The sequence below is a fragment of the Tamandua tetradactyla genome, chromosome 1 (assembly GCF_023851605.1).
Source record: "Tamandua tetradactyla isolate mTamTet1 chromosome 1, mTamTet1.pri, whole genome shotgun sequence".
NCBI lineage: Eukaryota > Metazoa > Chordata > Mammalia > Pilosa > Myrmecophagidae > Tamandua > Tamandua tetradactyla.
Genome location: NC_135327.1, coordinates 121,455,316 through 121,478,409, shown reverse-complemented (window position 1 = coordinate 121,478,409; position 23,094 = coordinate 121,455,316). Strand labels below are relative to the sequence as shown.

The following is a 23,094-nucleotide window of genomic DNA, read 5'->3' as shown; positions in this document are numbered from 1 at the left end:
TGCCAGACATATCTAGGAACTTATTTGGAATTTATAGGAATATTTAGTACAGAAGCAGATGATTTCATGAAAGCAGTCTGATGACCTAAAACTTAGCAGAATAAAAAAAGTTACATAAAACTAAATGAACTAATGAGATAAATTTAATTATAGTTATTTGGTTTAGAATACTGTTGGTATTAATTTTTGTCTATTTTCGGATGAATACATTGTTTCAGTTTGCTAAAGCTGGTAGAATGCAATATACCAGAAATGGATTGGCTTTAAAAGGGCCTTATTAGATCACAAATTTACAGTTCCAAGGCCATAAAAATGTCCAAACTAAGGCATCTTCAAGAGGATACCTACACTGAAGAAAACCTGATGGAGTCTGGGGTTCCTCTGTCACATGAGAAGGCATATGACAATGTCTGCTGGCCCTTCTCCCCTGAATTGGTTTCAAAATGGCTCTCCCAGCTCCCATGGGTCCTTCTGGCTTCTTCTGAGCATTTGCTTTCTGAGCTCACTCTTTCTGTGAGCTCTCTTAAAAGACTTCAATAAAGGACTTGAATGGGGAGGGGGAGAAGTCACATCTCCATGGAAATTACCTAATCAAAAGGTCCTAGCCAATAAAAGGTCTGCCACCACAAGATTGGATTAAAAGAACATGGCTCTTCTGGGGTACATAACAGTTTCAAATAAGCACATTCTACCCTCTGGACCCCCAAAACACATGTATACAGAAATTACATTCATTCTATCACAAAAGCCTTAAACCATTTCAATAACAATACAAATACAATACAAAGTGAAAAACAGTACAAAGTTTCATCAAAATCAGCTATAGGCATGGTCTGTCCTAAGGCAAAATTCTCCTCTGAATGTGGACCTGTGAAACTCAGAACAAGTTACCTATTTCCAATATTGAAAGGCATGACAGTCATAGGATGAACATTCCCATTGCCATAGGGAGGAATTGGAAGGAAAACAAGGGTCAAAGGTACCAAACAATTCCTAAAACCTGCAGGGTAAACTCCATTAGATGTCAACATTTACAGAATGACATTTTATCTTCGGGGCTTGAGACAGTGGCAATCCCACCCTTTTCAAAGGTTTATGCAGTGGCCTTGTTCTCTCCAAACACTGGGAAGCATTATGGAGACCACTTTGCTCTCAGCCCCACCCTCCTCAAGCATCTGGGTGGCACTAGACTCTCTGCCATCTCTGGGGCACATACTCAACCCCTTCAGAACAGTGAGTGGTAGCCAGGCCCTCTCCAGTCCCTGGGGAATGTGCTCCACCCTCTCTGAGGCCCAGGACACAAAAACTCTGCTGGAACATCAAGATGGAAGGCCCACCCTCTGCCTCCAGGGCAAACTCACCCTCTCCACAGGCATAGATGGATCTTCTCTCCTAACCTAAGATTTCTTGACTCCAGATCTTAGCATCCATGGTTCTGCCTTTGAAGTCATTTTTCCTTCAAAATGTCCTTTTTCTATCCCTTTTATTCCAGACTGGCAGTATTCTGTTCATAATGATCTAGCAAAAAAAAAATTTGGCTTGGCATACAGCATTCAGAGGTCAAAACCATCAGATTATAGGACTTTCCATGAATCCTTCCTGGATAACTCCATCTCCAAGCCTGACTCGTCCTGACATGGCTGACTTGTTCCATGTTTGGTTAAATCCTCACGTGGGGCACTGGCCTCTGGGGTCTCACTTTCTGGAAGCCCAGAATTTTCTAGATCATCGATTTCTGGTTTCTTTGTACCCAAGTGTTCAGTTCTCTTATCACATTTCACTATAAGCTTCAAGGAGAAATCAGGCTACACTTTACACATTTGATTTGGAAATCTCTTCAGCTAAGTATCCCAGCTCATAGCTTTTAAATTCTTCCTTCCATCTAATACCAGTACTCGATTTTGCCAAATTCTCTGCCATCTTAAAACAAGAATCACCTTCCTTCAGTTCACAATGACACATACATCATTTCTGTCTCATTGGAAGCATCTTTAGAGTCCATATTTCTACCAACAGTCTCTTCAAAGCTTTCTAGGCCTTTCCTATTAAAGCCCTCGAAAATCTTCCAGAATCTTCCCTTTATTTAAAAAGCCATTCCAACATGTTTGGCATTTGCAAACTGAGTAGCACACCACTTCTCTGGCACCAAAATCTGGTTTTGTTTGCTAAAGCTGCCAAAAGGCAATATACCAGATATAGATTGGTTTTTTCAAAGGGGATTTAATAGATTACAAATTTACAGTTCTAAGGCCATAAAAATGTCCAGACTAAGGCATCAACAAGAAGATACCTACACTGAAAAAAGGCCAATAGCATCCAGGGTTCCTCTGTCACATGGGAAGGCACAGTGATATCTGCTGGCCCTTCTCTCCTGGGTTGGTTTCAGAATGGCTGTCTCAGCTCCCATGAGTTCTTCTGGCTTTTCCTGGGTGTTCTAGTTGCAAGGTGACAGAATGTGATACACCAGAAATGGAACAGCTTTTAAAAAGGGGAATTTATTAAGTTGCAAGTTTACATGTTCTAAGGCAGTGAAAATGTTCAAATTAAAGCCAGTCTATAGAAATGTCCAATCTAAGGCATCCAGAGAAAGATATCTTGGTTCAAGAAGGCTGGTGAAGTTCAGGGTTTCTCTCTCAACTGGAAAAGCAGGTGGCGAACATGGTGACATCTACTATCTTTCTCTCCAGGCTTCTTGTTTCATGAACTTTGCACTAGGGATGTTTTCTTTCTTCATCTCCAAAGGTCTCTGGCTATATGAGCTCTATAGCTTTTTCCAAAATGGTTCCCTCTTAAAGGGCTCCAGCAAGCACTCCACTTTGAATGGGTTGAGACACATCTCCATGGAAACCACCAATCAAAAGTTACCACCCACAATTGAGTGGGTCACATCTCCATGGATAATCAAAAAGCTCCCACCCAGCAATACTTAATGATCATTAAAGAACTTGGCTTCTCTGGGGTATACAAGATTCAAACCAGCACGCTGGGACATTTTCTTTTTGAGTTCTCTCTCTACATGGGCATTCTTAAAGGGCTTCAATAAAAGATTAAGATTCGCCTTGCATGGACAGGATCACAGCTCCATGGAAACAACCTAATCAAAAGGTCCCAGCCAACAACAGATCTGCCCCCACAAGACTGGATAAGAAAAGAATGGCTTTTCTTGGGTACACACAGTTTCAAACAAGCACATTCATTAAGAAGCCCTATGTTTTGCTTGGTAATTTATCTCCAGTTCTCTAACTCTCTCTCAATATGAAATGAAACATTTTCAAAATGGTCTCCAACTCTCACTGTCCCCTTCAGAATTTAAAACCAGATAAGCTCTTATGTAGTCTCCACGCCTTTCTTGGGAATGAAATCACTTGGACAGGTAAAATAAAATTATCTTTCTTCTTCTTCATCCAAGATCATACTTGAAGGTCATTTTTGAAAAGAAATCCTTATGAAACAAAGGTTGTGTTTTACGTGTAAAACCAACGCCTATAAATACTACCTAAGAAAACTGGCCTGGTCTACGTTTAATGGTTAAAGCCTCAGAGATGATAAGCAATATCACTTACTGGCTGTCCAGAAACCTCAGTATACTAGGGCACTTCAGGAAGAAAGGAATTCCCCAGAATTTGTAAGGAATGGAGGTGAAATCTGATAGATAGATTTTCTTAGACTTTGTTTCTTAGCTTGGGGATAGAAGGAAAAATTAATAGAGGCTTTTAAATAATCGAATCCTATATTCCTAAATGAAATTATCCAGCAGAAATTTAATTTTCTGGCCTCTGTAGTTGCTAAGAACCAAATGATCAAGGTGGCATATATGCTTAATTAATGCCTCTTGCTGAACTATGTAACCAATCAGGCCAAAACATAATGAAATTAGAATTTTTATGCAATCAAGAATAATTCCTAGAGATTATTTATGATGGAAAGAGTGGACTGTCAAACAAAATATTCTAAAACTTGAAGATATGACAAAAAGGTGGGTGGCATGACCTTTCAGTATCATACTAGGGTATTGTTTAACAGGATCAGTAAAGGATTATTTACTTATTTAAGGGAATGTATCTGTGTTTGACTATTTTCTATTAGTGAAACATCCAGTCACTATGAAATATATATTAACTTACTATATGTTAGCTACAGACCAGGTAGAGAGAAGATTTAAGAACAACTGCTGATAAATTTACCAATGGCAATGAAATCTGAAGGAGAAAAGAAAAATCTTTTATTGAGCATTGCCTAAATGTCAAGAACTATACATTACTCATTTAGACATAAAAACAACCCTGAATGACAGGTGTTATTATCTTCATTTTACAAGTAAGAAAGTTGACATTCAATAGGTAAAATGGTTTGCTACAGACAATTTAGCTAGTAAATGGTGGAGTTAGGTGTCAAACCCTGACTGTTCTTTTAAAACCTATGCTTTTTTCACTATATTATTCTACCCCCGTAGTAAAAAACTTTTCTAAGGACCACAAAGTTATACCTGACACTTCTGCAAATGAAAATGATATATAAATGTCACACAAGAAAATATGCTAGTTGGAAAGGCAGAATTTCATAATAGGAATATATGTTCAATGTGCATAGAGTAAAAAGACCCACCAAGTGTTTAGTTGAAGATGGCTCTTTATCATCTAACAAGATAGCAATTAGAAGAATGCATGACAAAGTATCCCTTAGGAAAAAACTGGCTAAAGAATAAATCATTTAAAGGGCTTTACAGACATTACCTAATATATTTTCACAAATTCCTGTGAACTAGATAGCCCTACACACACACACACACACACACACACACACATTCACACATACACACATACAATCCTAATTTGTTTAGACATTCAAAGGTAATATAAAGTCCAAGGCAAAGAAGCAGCTAACAGCATTAGACTCACCTGAGGCCTCCAGCAGTTTCAACCATTTGCGGGAACACCCCTAAATTAATTAACCGCTATTGTTTTCCTTAACCTGTTTAATGAAACTGTCAGTACCGTTTTGACCATGAGGCCGTGAGGCAGGACATTTAGAGTTTTCCCTTCAAATTGCCCCATTCTGATCTGGATGGTTAACATCTCTCACCTTAGGAACAGTGGGGGATATTTATCTCTTTCTTCCCTAAGGGACAACAGTGCTTTTTAAAAAGCAGTGAACTGTGAATTTCAAGATAATTTAAAACAACTATTCTACGGAAAGAAGAATTTGCCTTAGCCTTTGAGGAAGACCTAAAGCAAAATAATTGTTACACTACCACCTCCCTTCCCCTTTATTTTTTAACTAGCAGATGGAAAATGTTGACTTCACCAGAATAAAAGTATGCAACTTGGGGATGGAATGGCAAATACGTTTTTTTATATCTCTGCTCCAGGCAAATGTCACTGGGGATAGTAGGTGGGGAAGAATTGCACATATGAAAATTTAGCATGTTTTGGGTTTTGTGCATTTTAATTTACTCTTAAACATGCTTCAATGTAAACAAGAAAGAACTATAGAAACACTATGATAATCTTTCTTAAACTTGTTCCTACCCCAGTCTTCACACTGTAAGAAAGAAGTCCCTGCAGCCTCCAGTCTCTCAGGTCAAAAACAGAAGTCACCCTGACTCTCTCCCTCTCATCTGGTGCATGCCATCCATCAGCAAGTTCTTTCCATTTTGCTTCTAAAATCTGTCTCCATTTCTCTTTTTTATCTCCTCTGTTTCCTCCTTTGTCCAACCCATTGGCCTCAATGGCACCACTGTGGTAGGGAATGAAGAGCTTTTTAAGAAGAACTGATATTTGGGACCACAAAATCACACACAAAAAAATCTGCAGCAGAAGGGAATGAGATAGAAGAAAAGCAAAAAGTTGGGAGAAACAGAATACACTTGGGATAAGAGAAGTTAGAAAGGACAGAGGCCTAAAGCTGAATCTTAAATGCTTCTGATCTAAAGACAAGGAGACATGTCATGTGAATATAGGGTGAATTCACGATGTATTTCCTAAACTGAAGACTATCATTTCACGTATAAAATTTTTACTTTATACAACTTACAAATGATTACTAAGAATGGACTTATGTGTAAATTTTTTCAGGTGAAAATTTTCAGGTTGAAGAAAGAAAGAACATATAAAATAATTGAGAGATATTTTAGAATTTATGTTTATTATTTTGAATCAGTTTTTGAAAAGTGACTACATACAAATTGGTTTTTGTCTTGCTTTGTTTTTGAAATACTCAATGTGATTAAAAGATCCACAGATCAATGTCCAAACACATTCAGTTTGAGGTGCCATGGGACACCCATGTGAAGTTTATCCCTCAAGTATATGAAAGCAGAGGTCGGGAGTACATGAGAACAATACAAGTTATATTTATGGAACAATAGTGATAGCTAAATCCAATGCATAATTTAGGTTTCCCAAGAAGAGAAGTAGGCAAGCAAGAGGAATGCGAAAATGAAGTTCAAAATGGGGTTTGGGAAAGCCAAAGGATTCATCTTGGAGATGCACAGAACAGGTAAGAGGAAAGTCAGAAATATGTACTGTCATGAAAGTAAAAAGAAAAAATTTCAAGAAAGTAAATATTTTAACCATTCTGTACAGTCAGGAAGGATATAGTTAAGATAAAGACACTGAATTTGGTCATTTAGGATAGTGTTGACACTTAAAAGTATTGTATCAGAAAAGTAACTGGAGCAGAAGTCAGTTTTCAAGAGTTTAAAGAACTAATAAGTAGTCAAAGAGGTGGGGGAATCAGTAACCACAGACTGTTCCTTCAAGAAGACTGATGGTTAAGAAAAAAAAAGAGGTTATGTGGAGGAAGGTGACATAAGACAAGAATCATTTGAGCTTAGACCTAGGGCTAACAGTAGAGAGGCATAAATTGAAAGTAGAAATGAAAAAAGGGAAACTGATAAGAACAGGTTCTCAAATGAAATAGTATTGATACAATCAAAGACACTTAGAGAAGAGACAGTGTTGGGAAGGGGAAAGAGAAATTTTTCATTGAGCCAAAAGGGAAAGGATAAAATGTGGTAGATTAAAAATGAAAAAGAAAAAATCATGTATATAAAATGCGTCCTCCCTGATAAGGATGGTGGAGTGAGACACATCAGGGCTCTGTCCCACTACAGAAGCTTTGAACAACCAGCAAGAACAAGCAGAAATAACTTTCTCAAAGCTCCAGAAAATAGATGAAGTATTGCAGGAATAGGATGAGTGCCAAATCAAGAAAAAAGCTACTTAAAAGCAGTAGGAAGAGACTTCTGGGAAGATGGCAGAGTAGGGAACTCCAGGACTCACTCCTCCTTGAAAACAGCTAGCAGACAGGCAGGAACTGTCTGAAACAACTGTGGTGGGGTTCCAGAGGACAGGAAAGCACTCTACAGCATCCAGGGAGGAAGAAGCTGAAAAAGTGTGGTAAAGACTGTGAGTAACTCATTCTGCAGCAACAGCTGGTACCCCTCACCCACTTATTTTTTTTGACATTATAAAAAGGTATTATTTTTAAAATTTATTTCTTTTTTTTCATAACAACATACAAACACATTCTTAACATATGATCATTCCATTCTTGATATATAATCAATAACTCACAATATCATCACATAGTTGTATATTCATCATCATGATCATTTCTTAGAACATTTGCATCAACTCAGAAAAAGAAATAAAAAGAAAAAATTCATGCATACCATACCCCTTACCCCCTTTTCATTGATCACTAGCATTTCAATCTACTAAATTTATTTTAACATTTGTTCTCCCTATTATTTATTTATTTTTAATCCACATGTTTTACTCATCTGTCGTTAAGGTAGATAAAAGGAACATCAGACACAAGGTTCTCATATTCACACAGTCACATTGCGAAAGCTATATCATTATACAGTCATCTTCAAGAAACATGGCTACTGGAACACAGAGCTACATTTTCAGGCAGTTCCCTCTAGCCTATCCATTATACCTTAACTAAAAATGTGATATCTATATAATGCATAAGAATAACCTCCAGGATTGCCTCTCAACTTTCTTTGGAATCTCTCAGCCATTGACACTTTATTTTGTCTCATTTCACTCTTCCCCCTTTTGGTCAAGAAAGTTTTCTCAATCCCCCGATGCTGAGTCCCAGCTCACTCCAAGATTTCTGTCCCACATTGCCAGGAAGGTCCACATCTCTGGGAATCATGTCCCACGTGGTGAGCGGGAGGGCAGTGAGCTTGTTTGTCATACTAGCTGAGAGAGAGAGGCCACATCTGAACAACAAAAGAGGTTCTCTGGGTGGGACTCTTAGGCCTAATTTTAAGTAGACTTAGCCTAGCCTTTGCAGGGTTAATTTTCATATGGACAAACCCCAAGATTCTCACCCACTTTTAAGGTGGTTGGCTTCTGTGGACAGATAGGGACGTGGAGGTCTTCTTTCCCAAGAACAAAGGGTGCGTGGCATGGCATGGTTTAGCATTGATTATAGCTTTTGATTGGTAAATTCAGATCACAGGGTTCAAACTCTGAACTGCTGTTTCAGCTCATCCCAGACAAGGACAGTCCATGGCCATTGTTTCATCCCCATTTCCTACAGGGCAGAGAAGGTGGATATTTAAAGACACAGTACCTTCTCAGGGCCACAGGAACTGTTTGCTAAAGAGTGCCATTTGCTGGGCAGGCCAGGAAAGCACAGCTTTGGGAAGTCATCCAAAAGGCTCCTAGTGTTTCTCTTGATCCTTTCCCCGGGGCTCTTTGAAATTCTGCTGTGCCCCCTTTATGGGTCCTTGAACCAGTTTTTCTGGGAAATACAGACATGAGAAATTCATCTCTGGGGTGAATTTCTCAGACCTTCCTCTGAGAATTTGCCCTCCAGGCAAAAACAGCTAGAAGCAATGAAAGAAGTATAAGAAACAAACAAACTATAGAGGCAAAAACAAACCAAACAGAACACATCAAGATTCCCAGAGAAAGAACAGAGGAAAGGAAGCTTTCTCCTGGGGGTGAACAGTTGCACAAATAGGGCAATCTTAAAAATTGTACCACGTGTGCAGAGTAAGGCTAAGATAAAGAAAAGCTTGAAAAAATATGATCAGTTAAACATGGGCAGTTCTAAAGATCTAGAATAAATTGAACAAAGGGTAAAAGACAAGCTTTAACACAAAGCCAATCAACAATAAAACCCTAGGCAAGAGAGAGAAACTGACACTCAAAGTAAACTCATCAAGAAAATTAAATGCCGAGAAATTAGGAAAAAATCACAAGCCCTACTAACAAACAGTAAGATATGGCTTAGTTAAAGGAACAAGTTAAAACTTTGGAAGAGACACAGAATTTTAAATAACTAACCAATGATGTTCAAACAATTCTCCTAAATCAATTCAAGGAGATGAAGGAAAATATGACTAAAGATAGATATAAAAGATATTAGGAAGACACTTGTGATTGTATGAATATTTCTTCTTTGCTTTGTAATTAGTATCTATGTACTTATATATAAAGCAAATTTATCTTTGTTTTACTCTCTATTTTATTCCCTGACATAAGTTGTTTTGTTCATGTTATAGTATTTAAGTTGTGGGATATTAAGTTTAAGAGTGAATATTTCCCAAGGACTTTCACCCTATTCTGGAGAGATTTAATGTATTTCTGGTTATATGCAAGAAAGTTGAGTATTGTTAGGCAAAGAAAGATGTGTCTGTTATTGTTTTCTATTAAGAGATTAAGTATAGTTTAAGGTGATGTGTATAGCTGCCAAGTTGACAAAGAGTGGACTGTGATGATCAGTTCCATGTGTCAACTTGGCCAGGTGGTGGTGCCTAGCTGTCTAGTCAAGCAAGCACTGGACTATGTTGCTGTGAGGACATGCCATGGACTTAAATCATGAGCACATTGGTTGCATTCATGGCTGATTATCTGCAGTCAGCTAAGGGGAGTATACTCCGCAATGAGTGATACTTAATCTAATCACCTGAAGCCTTTTCTGGGGGGAGGGGGAGAAGTGCATGGGCTGGAATCAAACCCGGGTCTCCCTCATGGCAGGTGAGAATTCTACCACTGAACTACCCTCACACCCCCATCCTGAAGGCTTTTAAGGAGAATTCAGAAGAGACTATCTCTCCTTCCACTTCATCCAGTCAGCCTCTCCTATGAGTTCATTGAGGACTTTCACTGGAAATGCCAGCTTGTGGACTGCCCTACAGATTTTTAACTCTTACACCTTCACAGGTGTGTGAGACACTTTTATAAATCTCATATTTACAGATATATCCTTTTGGTTCTGTTTCTCTAGAGAACCCTGACTAATACAACACTGGATAAGCATAAAGAAGAATTTCAAAGTATAAAAATAAACATAACAGAAATTATGGGAATGAAAGGTAAAATAGAAGAAATTAAAATACACAAATGGCATACAAAGGCAGAAGAAAGAATCAGCAAAGTAGAAGACAGGATAGTCAAAATTCTACAGATAGAAGAAAAGATAGAGAAAAGATGGAAAAATTTAACAGAGTTTTAGGGATTTGAATGAAAGCATGAAGAGCACAAATATATACATCATGGGTGTCCCAGAGGAAGAAGAGATGGTAAAAGGGGTAGAAAGAATATTTGATGAAAATATGACCCAAAATTTCCCAACTCTTATGAAATACATAAATATACATGTCTAAGAATTGCAACCCCAAACAGAATAAATCCTAATAGACCTATTCTGAGACACATACTAATCAGAAAATCAAATGCCAAAGATAAAGACAGAATACTGAAAACAGCAGGAGAAACGTGATGTATCATACACAAGGAAACTACAGTAAGACTAAGTTCCAATTTCTCACAGAAATCGTGGAGACAAGAAAGCAGTGGCATGATATACTTAAGGTACTGAAAGAGAAAAAACTGCCATCCAAGAATTCTTTATCCGGGAAAACTGCTCTTCAAAAATGAGAGAGAGTTTAAAGTAGTCTCCGATAAAGAGAAACTGAGAGAGTTCATCAACAAGAGACCTGCCCTACAAGAAGAACAAAGGGAGTTCTGAAGGCTGAAAGGAAAAGACAGGAGAGGCTTAGAGTAGAGTGTAGAAATGAAGATTATCAGTAAGGGCAACTAAAAGGATAAAAAGAGAGATGAAGATATGATATTTAAAACACAAAGGACAAAATGGTTGAAGTAAGTACTGCCTTTACACTGAATGTTAATGGATTAAACTCCCCAATCAAAAGACACAGATTGGAAGAAGGGATAAAAAGCATGATCAAACTATATGCTGTGTATAGAAGACTCACCTTAGACCCAAAGACACAAATAGGTTAAAAGTGAAATGTTGGAAAAGATAATCCACGCAAACAGTAACCTAGAAAGAACTGGGGTCAGTGCAGGGGTGACTCAGTGATAGAGTTATCTCCACCAGGAGAGAGAGACTGCATTCAATTCCTGGAGAGTGCACATGCCAAAATTAGAAAGAAAAAAAAAAGAAGAACTGGGATAGCTATACGAATATTGGACAAAATAGATGCAATGCAAAAATATTATGAGACAAAGAAGGACACTATACATTAATAAAAGTGGCAATCCACCTAACCATAGTCCTAAAATATGTGAGAAATTGAATGAAGAGATAAATATCTCTATATCTACACTGATAGTTGGAGTCTTCAATACATCACTCTCATCAATAGATAGAACATCTAGACAGAGGATCAATAAGGAAACAGAGAACTTAAATAATATGATAAATGAACTAGACCTAACAGACATACACAGAACAATGCATCCCAGAACAGCAGGATATATATTCCTCTAAAATGCTCATGGATCTTTCTCCAGAATAGACCATATGTTGGGTCACAAAATAAGTCTCAATAAATATAAATGATTGAAATTATACAAAGCACTTTCTCTGACCATAATGGAATGAAGCTAAAAATCAGTAACAGGTACACAATGAGAAAATTCAGAAATTTTGGGACTCTGTACAATCAATAGGTCAAAGAAGAAATACAAGATAAATCAGTAAATATCTTCAGCAATTGAAAATGAGAAAATAACATATCAAAACTTATGGGATGCAGGAGGGCAATGCTAAGGGGAAATTATAGTCATGAATGCCTACAAGAAAAAAGAAGAAGGAGCTGAAATAAAAAACCTAGCTGTAGACATGGAAGAACTAGAAAAAGAACAGCAAACTAATCCCAAAGCAAGCAGAAGAAATGAAATAACAAAGGTTAGAGCAGCAATAAATGAAATTGAGAATAAAAAAAGCAATAGAGAGAATTAACAAAACCAAAAGTTGGCTCTTTGAAAGATTAATAAAATTGATGAACTCTTGGCTAGATTGACAAAGAAAACAAGAGAGAAGATGCAAAATAAATAAATAAATAAAACAGAAATGAGAGCAGGGACAATACTACTGATCCACAGAAATGAAATGATCATAAAGGATAATATGAACAATGGTATGCCAACAAATTAGACAACTTACACGAAATGGAAAAATTCCTAGAAACATAGAAACAGCCCACACTGACTCTAGAAGAAATAAAAGACATCAACAGGCCAATTGCAAGTAAAGATACTGAATTAGTCATAAACTTCTCAACAAAATAAAGACCAGGACCAAATTGCTTCACAGGTGAATTCTACCAATCATTCTGAGAATTACTACCAGTCCTGCACAAACTTTTCCAAAAAAATGGAAAAGGAGGGAACCCTACCTAATTCATTCTATGAAGCCAACATTATCCTAATACCAAAGTCAGATAAAACATTACAAGAAAATAACATTATAGACCAATTTACCTAGTGAATATAGATGTAAAAATCCTCAATAAAATCTTGCAAATAAAATCCAATGGCAAACGAAATACAATAAATTATAATAAATCAAAAGAATTATGCACAACAATCAATTGAGCTTTATACCAGGTATACAAGGGTAGTTCAATACAAGATAATCAATTAATGTCATATACCTCATTAATGTCATATACATTGAATGAGATGCATATGACATTTTTTTAAGGGGAAAAACACATGATCATCTCAATTGACACAAAAAAGGCTTCTGACAATATTTGTTATCCTTTCATGATAAAAAACACATCAAAACATAGAAACAGGATACTTCTTCAACACGATAAAGGGCATATATGAAAAACCCATAGCTAACAATGTACTCAATGGTGAAAGACAGAAAGCTTTCCCTGTAAGATCAGGATGCCCATTTTCACCACTGTTATTCAACATTGTGTTAGAAGCTCTAGCTAGAGCAGGTAGGCAAGAAAAAGTAATTAAAAGCATCTAAATTGGAAAAGAAAAAGTAAAACTTTCACTATCTGCAGATGCATGATCCTATATTTATAAAGTCCTAAAAAATTTCCAACAAAGCTATGAGACTGTTTCAGTTTGTTAATGCTGCCAGAAATGCAATGTACCAGAAATGAGTTGACTTGTATAAAGGGAATTTATTAAGTTACAAGATTACAGTTCTAAGGCCATAATAATGTCCAAACTAAGGCATCCAGGGAAAGATACCATGACTCAAGAAAGGCCACTGGGTCCAGAACACCTCTGTCAGCTGGGAAGACACATTGCTGGTATCTGCTGGTCATTTGGTTTCTGGTTTCAAATAGCTTCCAGCTTCTGGTTCAGTGGTTTTGTCTGTAAGCATATGTGAGCTTTCACATAGTTTCTCTGGAACATAACTTTGGGTTCTGGTTTGCTCAGCATTGCATGGGAAAGCACACGGTGGCATCTGTTGAGCTCTGCATCTCAAAACGTCCCTGTCTAGGCATCTGTTCTTTCTGTTGGCACTCCAAGAATCTCCAAATGTCTGCATGTCTATCAGCTCTGAGGCTCTTTCCAAAATGTTTTCTCTTTTAAAGGATTCCAGTAAACCAATCAGGACCCACCTTGAATGGATGTTGACACATTTCCATGTAATCAAAAGGTCACACCCACAATTGGGTGTGTCACATCTCCATGGAAACAACCAACCAAAGTTTAAACCTCACAATATTGAATAGGAATAAAAGAAACATGGCTGCCCCCATAAGATTAGATCAGGAAAAAGCACATGGCATTTCTGGGATACACAACAGGTTCACACCAGCACAAGAGCTAATAGACAAATTCAGCAAAGTGATGGAATACAATATCACACCTTATTAATTAGCAACCTGAGGAGGAAATTAAGAAAAGAGTCAATTTACACAGCATCTAAAAGAATCAAATATCTAGGAATAAATTTAACCAATGATCTAAAGGACTTATACATAGAAATCTACAAAACATTGCTAAAAAAAACTCAAAGAACACCTAAATAAATGGAAGGAGATTCCATGTTCATGGGCTAGAACAATAAATATCATTAAGATGTCAGCTCTACCCAATTGATTTACAGATACAATGCAATCCCAATCAAAAAATTCTAACAGCCTACTTTGCAGAAATGGAAAAGCCAATTATCAAATTTATTTGGAAGGATAAGGGGCCCTGAGTAGCCAAAAACATCTTGACAAAGAAGAACAAGGTTGGAGGACTCAAATTTCCTGATTTAAAATGTATTACAAAGCAACAATGGCCAAAACAGCATGATACTGGGTGGTGAAATGGTGGCTCAGTGGCAGAATTCTCACCTGCCATGCCAGGGACCCTAGTTCAATTCCCGGTGCCTGCCCATGTAAAAAAAAAAAAAAAAACAAACCAAAACAACAACAAAAAAACCCAGCATGATACTGACCTAAAGATAGATATATTGACCAATGGGATCGAATTGCAAGTTCAGAAATAGACCCTCACATCTATGGCCGATTGATATTTTCAAGGCTGCCAATCTACTCAACTGGAAAAGAATAGCCTGTTCAAAATTGGTGTTGGGAGAACTGGATATTCATATGCAAAAGAATGAAGGAATATCCCCATCTCACATCTTATACAAATACTAACTCAAAATGGATCAGAGACCTAAATATAAGAAGCAGGACCATAAAATTCCTAGATAAAAATGTAGGGAAGCATCTGGAAGATCTTGTGTAGGGAATGGTCTCTGAGATTTTACATACAAAGCACAAGCAATGAAAGAAGATATAGATAAACAGGACCTCCTCAAAATTACAAACTTTTCTGCTTCAAAGAACTTTGTCAAGAAGGTGAAAGGGCAACATACTCAATGGGAGAAAAGAGCTGAATATCACATATCCAGAATATGTAAAGAAAACCTAAAACAACAATAAAAAGACAAACCAATTTAAAAATGGACACAAGACATGAATAGTTTTTTCTCTTATGATAAAATACAAATAACCAAAAAGCATAGAAAAAGATGCTCAACTTCACTATTAGGGAAATGAGAATCAAAACCACAAGCAGGTATTATTTCATACCTACTAGAACGGCCACTACAACATCCTCTCCAACACTACAAGTGTTGGAGAGGATGTAGAGAAGTAGAAACACTCACTTATTGCTGGTAGAAATGTAAAATGATGCAGCTGCTGCGGAAGAAACTTTGGCAGTTCCTCAGGAAGCTATGTATAGAACTGCCATATGATCTGGCAACTCGGCTACTATATATATATACCAAGAAGAACTGAAAGCAGGGACTCAAACAGATATTTGCACATTGACGCTGAATTTGTGTAGAATTTCTATTTAGTTTGATTGTAATTGTTTGGAAGTTGTTAGTGGTAATGGTAGTACATTATTGTGAGTGTTATTAATAGTGCTGAGTGATGTCTGTGAATGTGGTTGAAAGGGGAAGTTCTGGGTCTAAAACTTGGGACTGTTTAACACAGTGAACCCTGTTGTGGTCAATGGAATGTGTTTAATAGTACAAATATGAGAATTGTTCTTTCATGAATTAGAAGGAATGTAAGATACTATTACAAGGTAATATTTATAGGGTGGTATATGGGAAAAATACACCTAATGTAAACTGTGGACTATAGTTAATATCACTGTTTTAATATTTTTTCATCAATTGTAGCAAAGATATCACACTAATACAAAGTGTTATCAATAGGCAACTATATGTGAATGTTGTATTTTTTACATAACTTTTTTGTAAACTCACAACTTCTCCAATTAAAAAGATAACAATAATATTTTAAAAAGCAGTAGGATCTCATGGTGCCCTTACTGTCCCTTCCCACACCCATCACCAGCTCAGTGCAAATAAGGCCTGTGCTACCAGAATCCCTGGTTCTAGTTCCAGAGTGACCAGAGCAAACCTTGTGAAATACTGGGAGTAGTGTATGTCTGGCCCAATCTGCCAGGTGATTACATGTGAGGCTTGAAATCCCCAAACTTACCTTGTATATAAAAGGCAGTGCCCACAGCTTTCCTACAGAATGCTGTGGGAGAGTAGTAAAGTTATGCTGCCTTGAGAAAGGAATTTCTGGCTATAGGACATACAGTACAGTGCCTCAACCTTGAGGAAACCATTTCCTAGAGAAGAAGGGAGATTTGTAAACATGTAAACGGGGAATTGCTAGAGCCAAACACACATATCCAAGATGCATGCTCAGAAAGGATTGGGGAGGCAGCTATACTTTAGCTCAGAGCTATTCTCTAAACTTATTTTGTGATTAAGCCCTTCAAAAGAGTACACTCATCCAGGTCAATCTGCAAAGATAAGGAAAGGTGTTTTCTTTCTTTTTTTTTTAAATTAGGACCTGGCATTCAAGAATGCTCTGTCATAACACTAGCTGGATACAAACATAAGGAACAGATGACTCAGAGTTTAAATTCCAACGATACCATGCTACAATATCAAAATTTCCAAATTTCAATAAAAGGTTACAAAACAGAAAGAAACAGGAAGTGATGGTCTGGGAAAGGAGAAGATTAAAGTATTAGAAACCATCAGTAAGGAGGACCAGACCTGGGACATACCAGAGAAAGACTTTATAAAATTATCCTAAATATGCACAATGAGCTAAAGAAAACATGGACAAAAAATTAAAGGAAATAGGGAAAATGATAGATGAAAAATCTAAAGAGAATGTCAATAGACAGATGCACATGTGAAAAGGAACCAAAGAAGCTGCAGACACAGTAACAGAAATATAAAATTCCCTAGAGGGCTCAAAAGCAGGTTGCAGCTGACAGAAGAAATAATGAGTGAACTGGAAGATAAGAAAATTGAAATCATTCAGTCTGAGGAGCAGAAAGAATGAAAAATGAATATAGCCTGAGGAACTTATAGGACAGAGAAAGGGGCAAAGAGAGTATTTTTAAACATTGGCTGAAAATTCTCAAATTTACAAAAACATGAACATACACATCTAAGAAACTCAATGAACTCCAAACAGGATAAATTCAAATAGAACCATGACATGGAATATTATAATCAAAGTGTTAAATGCCAAAGATAAAGAAAGAATTCTGAAAGCCACAAGAGAGGAACAACACATCACATTCCTCAATAAGATTAACTGACAATTTCTCTTTGGAAATTATGGAGGCAAGAAGGAAGTGGGATGTTCTAGTTTGCTAGCTGCTGGAATGCAATATACCAGAAACGGAATGGCTTTTAAAAAGGGGAATTTAATGAGTTGCTAGTTTATAGTTCTAAGGCCGAGAAAAAGTCCCAATTAAAACAAGTCTAAAGAAATGTCCAATCAAAGGCATCTAGGGAAAGATACCTTGGTTCAAGAAGGCAGATGAAGTTCAGGGTTTCTCTCTCAAGTGAGAAGGCACATGGCGAACACAGTCAGGGCTTCTCTCTCAGCTGGAAGGGCACATGGCGAGCACAGCGTCATCTGCTAGCTTTCTCTCCTGGCTTCCTATTTCATGAAGCTCCCCGGGGAGGCGTCTTCCTTCTTCATCTCCAAAGGTCGCTGGCTGGTGGACTCTCTGCTTTGTAGTGTTGCTCTCTCTGAATCTCTCTGAATCTCTCATTCTCCAAAATGTTTCCTCTTTTATAGGACTTCAGAAACTAATCAAGACCCTCTCAAATGGGTGGAGACATGTCATCCCCTAATCCAGTTTAACAACCATTAACTAAATCACATCAACCAGGGAGATGATCTCATTATAGTTTCAAATATACAGTATTGAATAGGGATTATTCTACGTTTACGAAGTGGGATTTATATTAAAACATGGCTTTTCTTAGGGGGCATACTTCCTTTCAAACCAGCACATGGGATCACATATTTAGAGTGCTGAAAATAAAAAATTACCAACCAAGAATTCTATATCCCATAGATATTCTATATTTATATTCTGTCTCCCAAAAATGAGGGAGAGATTAAGACATTCCCAGAAAAACAATCGGTGAAGGAGTTTGTTACCACTAGACTGGCCCTACAAGAGATGTTGAAGAGAGTTCTTCAGGTTTAAAGGAAATAATACACAATCTATTGAAGCTGTATGAAGATCCAGTGAGAATAACAATATGGGTAACAGTACATGCCAGTCCTATTGCATTTTATATTTGTAACTCCACTTTCTACTTCCTACAGCATCTAAAAGAATGAGAAATCAGTTGTTTGGGACTCATATTGTATGAACACGTAATTTATGACAAGAACTACATAAAGATAGAGGGACAGAGTAGTATAGGTACATAGTTTGTGTATACCATTTTAGTCAAGTTGGTATCAAAGCAGATAAGACTGTTATAGATTTTAGATGTTATATTTAATCCACATGATAACTATTGAGAAAATTCAGAACATACAAGCTCATAGAGTCAGAAATTAGGGTACAAATTGCCTGGAGCAGGGGGAGGGGAAATTGGGAGTTAATGCATAATGATTGAAGGGTTACTGTTTGGGGAGATGGGAAAGTTTCAGTAATGGAAGGTGATAAGAGTGTTGCAATATTGTGCATGTGATTAATCCCTATGAATGGTTGTTTGGGTATGGTTGAAATGGGAAACTCTGTCTTATATACCAGTTTCCATAATCAAAAAAAAAAAAAACTAAACTAAAAATTAAAACTAATGAGACAGGAATTAAATGTAATGCATGATCTTGGATGAAATCTATCAAGGGAGGAGAAAAGGCTCAAGGACATAAATGATATGTATGAAAAAATTGGCAATTAGACTGTAAGCCTAATACAATGTTAAATTTCTTGAACTTAATAACTGCAATTAAGGTGGTTACATAAGTGAGCATCCTTGTTCTTAGAAAATCACATGGCTGTATTCTAAGTGTTCAAAGAGCATGATGTATACAACGAACACTCAGGTGTTCAGAAAATGGATTGATAAAGAGATAGGTAAATGGATAGATAGAATAATATGGAAACTGTGACAAAATGTTAAAATTGGTGGATCTGGATATGGGGTTTTGAGTTTTCAGTATGCGGTTTGTGTTACTTTTGTAATAATCCTATAACTTTGAAAGTATTTCAATATAAAAAGTAAAAAGAAAAAGTAATGTACAATTGAAAGAGTTTCTATGAGATAGTCTTTCTTTTCTGCAGAATATTAAGAGGTGAGGTAACTTACCGAGCATTTGTAACTTAGGGGAAAGCAAATAAACATGAAAAATTGGTTTTCAGCAGGGAATGGAATCATGAAATCTGAGTTTAAGAATGTTAAGTTTGGTAAGTTGTATGGTAGAGTGGCAACAGAATTGTGTTTCTGAGTCAGACCCAAGGTTGCTAACTACACAGGATAAGACTTTTGGGCAAGGAATCATGTCTTAACCAAGACAATGGCAAGGGGAAGGAGAAGAGGCAACATATTTGAGAGATTAATAGGTGGTAAGCAAGGAGGACTAAATATTTGCTAGGATAACTGGGTTGAGGGTGAGAAGATAGGGCATACAGGTCAAAAGTAAATGAAGGAAGGAACGGAAGGTGACAAGTTTTTCTTTAAGAAATCAGTATTAGGTACTGTGATGGTTTAGTTCATATGTCAACTTGACACTTGGTACGCAGTTGTCCGGTCAAGCAAGCACTGGCCTGTTACTGCAAGGCCATTTTGTGGACTTTAATCATCAGTCATTTGATTGCATATAGGATGATCACATCTATGATCAACTAATAGGGGTATCTTCCACAATGATCAATCCAATCAGCAGTATTTAATCCAATCAGTTGAAGACTTTTAAGGGAGTGGTGACAACTTCAGTAGTCAGAAGAGAGAACTTTCATCTCTACTTCAACCAGCCAGCCTCTCCTGGCAAATTCATCAAAAACCTTCATTGGAGGTGCCAGTTTGCAACTTGCCCTATGGAATTTGGACACATGCAGCCCTAAAGTTGTGGCAGATATTTTTATAAAATCTCATATTTACAGATATCTCTTGCTGGTTCTGTTTTCCTAGAGATCCCTGAATAATACAGGTATGTGATGGACAGCCTAGTAGAAAGATCCAGTAGGCAGATGGGTCTATAATATGGGCATGAGGAGATAAATATGAGTCAATATAATCAGAGTCATATATAGACAGCCATTGATCCCATGGGAGAAGTTAAGACAACTGGGTCCCAAGTGTCAAGTTGACATATGAACTGAACCATCACAGTACCTAATACTCATTTCTTAAAAAAAAACTTTAAGAATTGCCATAATTGGGCTGGTAACAGACCCCTGTTTAATACCATTATTTAAAGGAGTGACCAAAAGAGTGTCTAAAGAGAAATGAGAAAAATCTGATGATGGATACCAAGTAAGGAAAAATGGTCAACAGTGTCAGATGCTACACAATTGTTCAGAAAGAGAAGGAATATAAGGCATTCTTTTGAGAAGTGGTCGTATCACACAGTCTTGGTGAGGTACAATGAAATTGCTGAAAAGAGAATGGTTGTTGAACAAGGGGAGTCCACAACTCAACACTACTCTTTATAGATACTTGGAAGAGCAGATAACAGAGATAGAGATAAAGACACACAGTCCATGAATGTTTTCATGACAAAGAGAAATTTTTGCTGGAAGGGAAATAGCTAGAAGAGAGGGAGAGTTTGAAGAACACATTGGAGAGAGAATGACTGACATAGGGATAATTTACGGAGGCATCAACATTCCCAAGAAAAGGAAACAGGAAGAGATTCCAAACAGAAGTAGAGGAATTAACTTTAAACTAAGGATAGGGAAGAAAAAGATCCACAAGCAATATTCAGTATTCCAGAAAGCTTTCTGGAAATGGCAATTTAAATAAAATACCATGTTTCTTAACTTTTGGCAGGCATTAAATCAACCCTGTGGGCAAACACTGGTTATCATATGGCCAATCAGAAATTCTAATTCGCTATTGATGACATCATAGAAATTTCTAGGATGTGATTGGTGGATTATATATTGTTAACACAGTTATTTATCTAGCTTTTACAATATCTGATTTAATTCTTCTGGCATGTGATCAACTTCGATTCAGAGGAGTGACAGCCAAAATTAAGCAGCCATTTGTAGGAATAGTGCCTAAGTATCTGTACATTTATTTAACTTTATTGCTTATTAGCATTACATCCATGACAGTGATATATGCGATTTCATTTAAGTGACAAAATCTTTCAAGATATGACGTCCATGGATAAAAACATAATAAAAAGAGTCCTTGGATGAAAAGAATGGTGATGACTAAACAAGATCTCTACTGTCCCTTCACATCTAACATTCTATAACTTTAAGAACGGGCCTATAAGCACAAGTTCAGGAATGGCTAAGAGGGAAAGCCGTAAAGAATACTTGACTACACCCCAACAAACTGACTCATTTCTAAACAAGGGAAGTAGAACAGTAAACTGTGTAAATAACCATTCCCATTTGAAAAGCAGCACAGGAGAGACCCAAAAAAGGGAGAGAAGGTGAAGGTGAGGATAACAATGGCTTAACAACGCAAAGAGCTTTGGGTTAAATGATAATCACAAAGCATTAACCAACCTTAGGAGCAGGATGACTGCCATAAAGCATGCTTTTGTTTTTGGACACACCCACCTAGCTGATCCTTGTGTAAACCCAAAGGAAAAGTGAGTTCTTTCCACGTCAACACCTATACTAAGCTAAGTTCATTCTGCACGTTCTACTCTATATTTTGGTGCACCTCCACCCACGGGAATTGGGCAATCGGGCTATATTAACAACAACAAAAAAGGATTAAAGAGAAATGGGCCAAGACAGTGAGTTAAGTTATAGACGGTTTTACCCGTGGGTTGGGTGCTAGAAATACCAGCAATCTCAACACCAGGCCAGACCTGAGGCAACCTGACTAGAAAGGCCGCGTGGACAGTATGACAACTTCCCAGGAGCGTTGTGGTGACCTTCTCATTCCAATGGGCGGATTCAGGTTGTAGAAAGTCCAGGAAAGGGTGTGTTGCTGAAGGAAAGTGTGGGACAATGTGTACTTTTATCCCGGAACTGTAGTTCTATTGTCCCAACCTGAGCCGGGTTTCAGGTACAGGCCACTAAACCAAGAGACGGCCAGGGGACAGCGTCAGGGACAGGTTTGGGATCCCCGGACCCCGCCCCCATCTTCATGTCTCTCCCGCCGCCGCCGTCGCCGCCGCCCGTCGCCCGTAACCCGGTGACCCCGGAGGGCCGGCTGGGACCCGAGACCCTGGAGCACTGGGCATCCGGGCCCCCCTCGCAAGCGCAGCCGCTATTAAGGCAGGAGGGTAAAGGGGAGGAGGAGGAAGGGGAGGAGACAGGCGTCCGGGGCGTCTGGGGAACCGGCACGGCGGAGCAGCGGCGGCGGGGCTGGGGGGAGGCCACCGAGGCGGCCGCGGCCGAGGAGGGGCAGGTGGAGGCCGGAGGCGCCGGGACTGCGGCGGGGTCAGGCTCCCCGGCGGGAGGCGCGGGTGGCGGCGGCGGGGGCTGGCGGCGGCATCCCCAGTGCTGCCCCTGTGCGGCGCCCCTTCCCCGCTCCGCCGCGCGCTGTTGTCATGGAGGAACCAAGATGGCGGCTCTGGCCTACAACCTGGGCAAGCGGGAGATCAACCATTACTTCAGCGTGAAGAGCGCCAAGGTGCTGGCGCTGGTGGCCGTGTTGCTGCTCGCCGCCTGCCACCTCGCCTCCCGCCGCTACCGAGGTGAGCAGGCCCTCCCCCAGCACCGGCCGGCCTGGGGGAGGCGGCGACACGCCTGCGGGAGGCCGCCCCCCTCGCCCGGCACACGCCCACGCTCACGCGGCCGCCCTCCCGCGGGAGAGGGAGTGCCCCCACGTGCCCTCAGGTGTTCC

At 38.5% G+C, this 23,094-nt stretch overlaps 1 protein-coding gene across 2 annotated transcripts in view; it reads left to right on the top strand.

Annotated features, from left to right (window-relative positions):
• The first annotated feature begins 22,731 nt into the window (after window positions 1–22,731).
• CASD1 (CAS1 domain sialic acid O acetyltransferase 1) overlaps window positions 22,732–23,094 on the top strand; it is a 50,911-nt gene continuing 50,548 nt past the window's right edge. For both annotated transcript variants that reach the window (XM_077123657.1, XM_077123654.1), the window contains exon 1: window positions 22,732–22,945. In XM_077123657.1, the coding sequence (XP_076979772.1) occupies window positions 22,813–22,945 (133 nt within the window). In that variant the 5' untranslated portion in view covers window positions 22,732–22,812. The remainder of the gene's footprint in view (window positions 22,946–23,094) is intronic.